We start from the raw sequence: 7,665 nt of genomic DNA, 5'->3' as shown, positions 1-7,665 counted from the left end.
ATGATTTCCCCACCATTCCTTCTGCTACTTCACAAAAATCCTTCTTCTTCTGCTTCTCATTCTCCTCTTCCTTCTACTTCCTCACAAAATATTCCTTCTAGATAGTCTCAAAGAATCAAAAGACCTCCATCATACTTGCAAGATTACCATTGCAATCTTATTTTTGTTTCAGTTGTTACTAATGATCTACCAAGTACTCTTTATCCCTTAGAGTCTGTCATTTCATATTCTCATCTTTCTCCTACACAAACATTTTCTTCTCTCTATTACTGCTCATGACAAACCTAAAACTTTTTAACAAGCTGTAAAACATGATTGTTGGAGAAAGGCTTTGCAGGCTAAAATCCAAGCTCTTGAGGAAAATAAAACTTGGAATATTACTAAGTTACCTACTGGCAAAACTCCAATGGGTTACAAATGGGTTTTTAAGATCAAATATAAGGCGGATGGGACAATTGAAAGGCACAATGCACATTTAGTTGCAAAAGGGTACCCTCAGCAAGAGGGTGTGGATTACTTTGATATATTCAGTCTAGTTGCTAAGATGACTATAATCAGATCACTATTGGCAATTGCTTCTTCCAATAGCTGGATTTTACAACAATTCAATATCATTAATGCATTTCTTCATGGTGACCTCCATGAAGAAGTGTATATGGTACTACCAACCAGTTTTTCAAGCTCTAAACCCAACCAAGTCTATCATCTTCAAAAGTCACTCTATGGACTTAAGAAGGCAAGTAGACAATGGTTTAGCAAACTAACCCAGGCATTGCTCTCATTGGGGTATCATCAATCAAGTTCTGATTACTCTCTTTTTGTCAAGAAAACTTCAGCAGATATTATAGTGCTTCTTGTTTATGTCGATGATGTCATCCTAGCTGGCACTAATCTTGTAGAGATTAATGTAAAAGCCTTTCTTGACCATAAATTTAGAATTAAAGACTTTGAAAATTTAAAATTTTTCCTTGGTCTTGAAGTGACTAGAACTTCTTCTGGTATCATTTTAAGTGAGAGAAAGTATGCCCTTGATATATTCCCTGACGCAGGCTTCTTAGATTCCAAACCGGCTCTTACACCAATGGACAGCAAGTTGAAACTTAGTCAATCAGCAGGTGATCCTCTCATTGACATTCAACAGTATGGAAGACTTGTTGGCAGGCTTTTGTATCTCACTTCTACAAGGCCGGATCTTTCTTTTGCCACACAACAAGTAAGTTAGTTTATGGACAAACCTACCTCGCAACACTTGCAAGTAGCACATAGAGTTCTAAGGTACATTAAAGGGTCACCAGGAGCAGCAATTTTCTTCCTAGCATCATCAAATTTGCAATTGAAAGCTTTTTCTGATTCGGATTGGGCAGGATGTGTGGATTCTCACAAATCTATAACTTGTTATTGTATTTTTCTTGGAGGATCATTTATATGTTGGAGAGCTAAGAAGCAATCAACAGTATCTCGATCCTCTTTAGAAGAAGAGTATCGAGAACTAGCTTCAACAACTTGTGAGTTACAGTGGTTGTGTTACTTGCTCAAAGATTTCCATGTTCCTCACTCAAACCCAGCACTTCTTTTCTGTGATAATAAATCAGCTCTCCAGATTGCTGCTAATCCCACCTTCCATGAACGTTCTAAGCATATTGAGATATGCTACTATCTGGTAAGTGAGAAGGTTCATTCTAGTCTCATCAAATTGCTTCCTTTTTCTTCCATAACTTAGCTAGCAGATATTTGCACAAAGTCGCTTCCTGTTGCTTCTTTTCAAAAGCTTACTGCCAAGCTGGGCATGAAGAACATATAGGGGCTATTAGACCAGAAAACAGAATTAGGCGCTTAGACTAGAAAACAGAATTAGGCGCTAAAGCTTCAAAAGTCAGTTAGTCAGTTAGTTAGCTGCTCTATGTGTATTTGATTAGCTAGTTATATATATATATATATATATATATATATATATATATATATATATATATATATATATATATATATATATATATATGTATAGGCTGAAGAGACTCCAGTATTTTTTTCGTTCTTCTCAATCAATAATATTCTTTTCCTTTTTCTCATATGAGATTCATCTAATATTATCATTAAATTGAGGTTTCAAATCTTACCAACTATTCTTGTTGATAGGCACCAATAAACTCTACTGGAATCATTTAAAATATTTTATACCCCTAAAATATCTAAGAAATTTCTCTCTAGTCCTATGAGCAGCTGGTCATCAACTTAACTTTTTTTTTTCTCATTTAATTAATAAACAAAAGATCGTGCATAATGGGCAGATCGTGAAATAGGCGGCGAAGTCCTTTTTTTAATAATAATAATAATAATAATAATTGATGAATATGGAAACTTCACTTGCTTATGGATTAATATGAAATAAAATAAGAATATAATGAATATTATTTTATATTTTAAATATAAAACAATTTTTTCTAAAATTAATTAAATCATGTAAAATAGTTACTTAATTTCCTAGATTAAATAAGTGAAAAATTGTTATTATTGCTGTTCTACTATCTCTTAGGATTACACATCGATTATGAAAATGTGCATAAAATATATAAATTAGTACGTCTTAACAAAAATGCTTTCATTAATTAATTAGGTATAAAAGTAGAGATGACAACAAATTAAATTTTTACGGGTATCCAATCCGACTGAACCCTAATAGAACGGGTTTGAATAATATATAATCGAGGATTTGGATAAATTTGAGTTTGAAATTTAATAACATGGAAAAAAATATATAAAAAATTATTGAGTGGATCCAGTATATATGCACTCCCTATCTAAATACAATGTGCCATATTCTTAAAATTAAGAAAAAATTAACCGTTTTATTTTTAAATGAGCACTATTTTTTAGTGCTATCTGGATATAATAATTTTCCAAAACGTGTTTCTGATTGGTGGGGGTTAAAACCTGAAAATACGGCATAGAAAAAAAAAAACCTGATAATACGGCATAAAAAAAAAAACCTGATAATACGCCACTTATTTTTTATTGAATGGCTGGTAAAAGCTGGTAGACTAAACTGTTTGCAGTCAGCTATACAGAATTAAAAATTGTTACAATTGGTTCCAGTTTTCCCAATAAATATCGTGGGACTGAAACTTACCTATGCATGCAGTTTTCTTAGAAAACTTACTTGAAAATTAGTCTAAATTCTTTGCTTCTGAACAGGGCATTGAGTGCTTGATCTATGGAGACCTTTCAATTTCTTTGGATCATCTGTCTGTTATCTGGAGAATTAATTTGTGGTGGGGTTGCTCAATTGGTGCACTGCAATGCAGCTGAGAGAGAGGCTCTTCTTGACCTCAAAATGGGTCTTAATGATAGCTGGAATCGGCTTTCCTCATGGCATGGAACCAATTGCTGTCAATGGTCAGGAATAGCTTGTCACAATACAACTGGTGCTGTTCTCGCAGTTGATCTCCCAAATTCATCAGGTCGTCAGCCATTAGGTGGGGAGATTAGACCTTCACTTGCAAAACTTAAGTCCTTGAAACATCTGGATTTAAGTGGGAACAATTTCACTGGTAAAATTCCTCATTTCTTGTCCTCTTTGGAGAACTTGCAATATCTAAACCTGTCATATGCTGGGTTTAGTGGTGCAATTCCTCCAAATCTTGGAAACCTCTCTAGCTTGCAGTTCCTTGATGTCTCTTATTGGGGTTTAACTGTTGATAATCTTGAATGGGTGAGCGGTCTTCTTTCACTAAAATATTTGGCAATGAATTCTGTACACCTTTCAAAGTTAGGAGGAGAATGGATTGAGCCATTAAACAAGCTTCCACTTTTATCTGAGTTGCACTTAGAATATTGTGGTTTATCTGGTTTCTCCTATTCTCTTCCTTCTCTTAATTTTACTTCGCTTAAAGTCCTAAACCTTCAGGGCAGCCTCTTCAAGGCTAAGTTGCCAACTTGGCTTGCGAACATTAGCAGCCTTGTATCTGTTGACATCGGAAATAGCATGTTGACTGGAAGGATTCCACTTGGTTTTGGTGAATTACCAAATTTGCAGTCATTGAAGCTTAATTATAATTTGAAACTCTCAGCAAGTTGCTTCCAACTATTTGCAAGAAGCTGGAAAAAGATACAAATTCTTGATTTATCTATCAATGGGTTGCATGGTAGACTTCCTACTCTTCTTGGAAATATGACATCTCTTATTCATTTTGATTTACACTTCAATTATATTGAGGGTGGGATTCCAAGCTCCATTGGCAAGCTTTCTAATTTGCAGTACATTGACTTGTATTTAAACAACCTGACCGGAAGTTTACCTGATTCAATTGGCCAGCTCAGGAATCTTGTCGAACTCCGGTTGAACAGTAACTTGCTTCAAGGTTCCATTCCTTCTTCTATTGGAAACTTACAGCGTTTGACTACCCTCACGCTTGCGTCAAATAAGCTAAATGGTACTCTGCCTGATAGCATTGGACTGCTCTCTGAGTTGTCTTCCCTTGATGTTTCTCTCAATAAATTGACAGGTGTTATTTCAGAAGCACATTTTCGTAGGCTGGGGAAACTGGAGAAAATTGATCTATCAGAAAATTCTTTCATTCTAAATGTCAGCTCCAACTGGGTCCCTCCTTTCCAAGTCATTTTCTTGCAGATGGGTTCATGCCATCTGGGTCCTTCCTTCCCTTCTTGGCTTAGATCTCAAAAACAGGTCCAAGTTTTAGATTTCTCAGGGGCTGGTATTTCCGGTTCTATCCCAAAATGGTTCTGGGACATGACTAGCATTCTAGCCTTTTTGAATGTTTCTTTCAATAGTTTAGAGGGTCATATACCAAATCCATTCAATGTAACTTCCTATGCAAATGTTGATTTGAGCTCCAACCAATTCAAAGGACCCATTCCTCTTCCAAATGTCTTCTTACTAGATCTTTCTAATAACCAGTTTTCAGGTAGTATACCAGAAAATATTGGTCAAGTCATGTCAATGTTGTCATTTCTTTCACTTTCTGGTAACGAGTTGACCGGTGCAATCCCAGTCTCAATCGGAGAGATATCGCTCGATGTCCTTGATCTCTCAAAAATAACTTGGCAGGAAGCATTCCTTCAAGCATAGGAAATTGTTCTTCTCTCACTGTTCTAGACCTTCAAAAACAATTTGTCTGGTGGGATTCCAAACTCTATAGGTCAGATAACTGGGCTTCAAACACTTCACTTGAGCAACAACCAACTCTCAGGAAAAATTCCATCATCTCTTCAAAATTTGTCAAAGTTGGAAACTTTAGACTTCGGAAACAACATGTTGACAGGAAATTTACCACGATGGATTGGAGAAGATTTTCCGCGTCTCAGGATACTTAGTCTCAGGTCAAATAAATTTTCTGGAGAACTTCTCTTGGCACTTTCAAATTTGAGTTCCCTGCAAATTTTGGATCTGGCGGAAAACCAATTAAATGGTTCCATTCCTGCTAACTTGAGCAATCTTAAAGCCATGACTCAACAGCAGAACGTTAACCATTATTTGCTTTATGGAACTCTTTCTGAACATCACAATTACCAAGAGAACATATATGTGACCATAAATGGCCTTGAATTAAGGTACACTAGGACTCTTTCCCTGCTAACCAGTATAGATATGTCTGGAAACAATTTAAGTGGAGAACTTCCTGAAGCAATAACAAAATTAGTTGGTTTGGAAGTTTTGAATCTATCAAGAAACCACATCAGTGGCCAGATTCCTAAGAGCATTTCAGAATTGCGTCAGTTGTTATCTCTTGATCTCTCAGGCAATAGGCTTTCAGGTCCTATTCCCCAAAGCATATCTTCATTGACATTTCTGGGGAATTTGAATGTGTCAAACAATAACTTGTCAGGCATAATACCTTCTACAAATCAGATGTCAACTTTTAATGCATCCTCTTTTGCTGGGAACCCTGGTCTATGTGGAGATCCTCTGACGGTGAAGTGTCTGAATGATTCAAACAATGGAGGTGACAATTATCCAGATGGTGGAGGGAAAGCAGATCAGGCTGACAATGGCAATGGCTTCATCGATAAATGGTTTTACATGAGCATTGGGGTGGGATTCGCAGCAGGTTTATTGCTTCCTTATTTAGTTTTTGCAATGAAAAGGTCTTGGGGTGGAGTGTACTTTGCATTTGTGGATGGAACTGCTTATAGATTGTCAAGTGAGAAAATGAAAGCAGCTACAAGAAGAAGAAATCGGGGGGCACGCTGACGTTTTTCATTTTTCTTTTGCAAGTCTTAAATTTCTTATACAATCTAGTGAAGTAATTCAGCAAGTCTGGGATGTTAAAGTTGCTTGAATTTGGAGAAAGGGAAATTTAGGAATAAACTTTTTGGAGGGATTATTAAGCGCTCTCATCACCTCTTATAGGTATGTGAGATTCATCATCTCTGTTGTAAGAAAAATTTACTTTTTTATAAAAGAGATAATACTATTTTTATATGCACCAAAATATTTTAAAATCTTTCAACTTCTTGTTATTTCAACTTAGTTGTATGCTATCTTTTGATTAATTGATTTAAAAGAGTTCATTTGAAAAAAATTATTTATAAAAAAAAATTTTAAAAATTCTTTCACTTTTTTTTGAATGAAAATTTTTTTTAATTAAAAAAAAATTAACTCTTTTATTTTAAGCTTAAAAATTAACTAAAAAATCAGTTAAATTGAATTCTTAATAAGAGGAAAATTCTTCCAGCATTGACATTCTTTCATGACATCTACTAAGGAAGTCCAAAAGTTTAGTCCAAAAGTTTTTAAAATTATAATTTTACCTACAAAATTTAATAATTTTAAAAAAAAAGTTATTGTTGGGACCTTTAAAAGTTTTTAAAACTATAATTTTACCTATAAAATTTAATGATTTTTTTCAAAAATTACTGTTTACTCTGTAAAATTTTTTAATTTAAAATTTTACCTGCAAAAAATCTACTGTATTTTTTAGAAAATTATTATTTACCCCCTAATATTTTTATTTTTATTGTGGTCTTTGCACTTCTATGTAAATTTCATTTATATTTTTATATTATTCAATTTTTGATCTTTTAATATTATGTATTTTTATTTTAGTCCACATATTTTTATGGAGATTTCATTTAATTTCTTTTTAATATTTATTTAAAGATTAACATATGATTTTCAAATTTTTACAATTTTATTTTATATTATAAAAATTATTACTTTTATCAATTTTATCCTATCATTAACAAAATTATTATTTTATTAACAGATATGTTATGTCAATTATCACATCATCTTTGACATTATACTAATGATAAAATATAATTATTAAAAGTTAAAAAATATGAGGTTTAATTAGAAATTTAATTAGTATAGCTTAAAAAAATTAAAAGTATAGGGCCTTATATAATTTTTTCTAAAATTATTAGATTTTAAAATATAAATTACTAATTATTATATTTTATGTAGAGTATTAATTAAAATATATAAATTAAAACGGTTTGAATGTCATTCAAGCAATATAACTAAATTTGGGTCTTTAAAATACTTATTGGATTCAAAAAAATAATTTTCACTAGTACTTTATATATTGTTATTCCTAACATAGTTTAAAAACTAAAAAATAATTTTTTTTTTAAATATTTACTATAAAAATTATATATAATTAATTAAAATATATAGAACTACAATAATAATTAGCTTTTCAAAATTAG

General features: G+C 32.8%; 1 protein-coding gene across 1 annotated transcript; it reads left to right on the top strand.

The window, feature by feature from the left end:
• The first annotated feature begins 3,328 nt into the window (after window positions 1-3,328).
• LOC131172902 (receptor-like protein EIX2) lies at window positions 3,329-6,205 on the top strand. Its single transcript, XM_058134440.1, has 2 exons — window positions 3,329-4,919; window positions 5,154-6,205. Exons 1-2 carry the CDS (start codon window positions 3,329-3,331, stop codon window positions 6,203-6,205), a joined length of 2,643 nt encoding a protein of 880 aa, XP_057990423.1.
• The last annotated feature ends 1,460 nt before the right edge of the window (window positions 6,206-7,665 follow it).

Source organism: Hevea brasiliensis, chromosome 14, assembly GCF_030052815.1.
Source record: "Hevea brasiliensis isolate MT/VB/25A 57/8 chromosome 14, ASM3005281v1, whole genome shotgun sequence".
In the NCBI taxonomy this organism is placed as follows: domain Eukaryota; kingdom Viridiplantae; phylum Streptophyta; class Magnoliopsida; order Malpighiales; family Euphorbiaceae; genus Hevea; species Hevea brasiliensis.
Note: the sequence above shows the minus strand (reverse complement) of the source record. Positions and strands in the feature narration are given on the sequence as shown.

What these genes read in the sequence shown, in the direction of transcription:
- LOC131172902 (XM_058134440.1), top strand. Translation starts at nt 3,329, where the DNA reads ATGGGTCTTAATGATAGCTGGAATCGGCTTTCCTCATGGCATGGAACC. An exon ending in TTCTAATAACCAGTTTTCAG is followed by an intron (nt 4,920 to 5,153) that starts GTAGTATACCAG and finishes CAAACTCTATAG; the next exon opens with GTCAGATAACTGGGCTTCAA.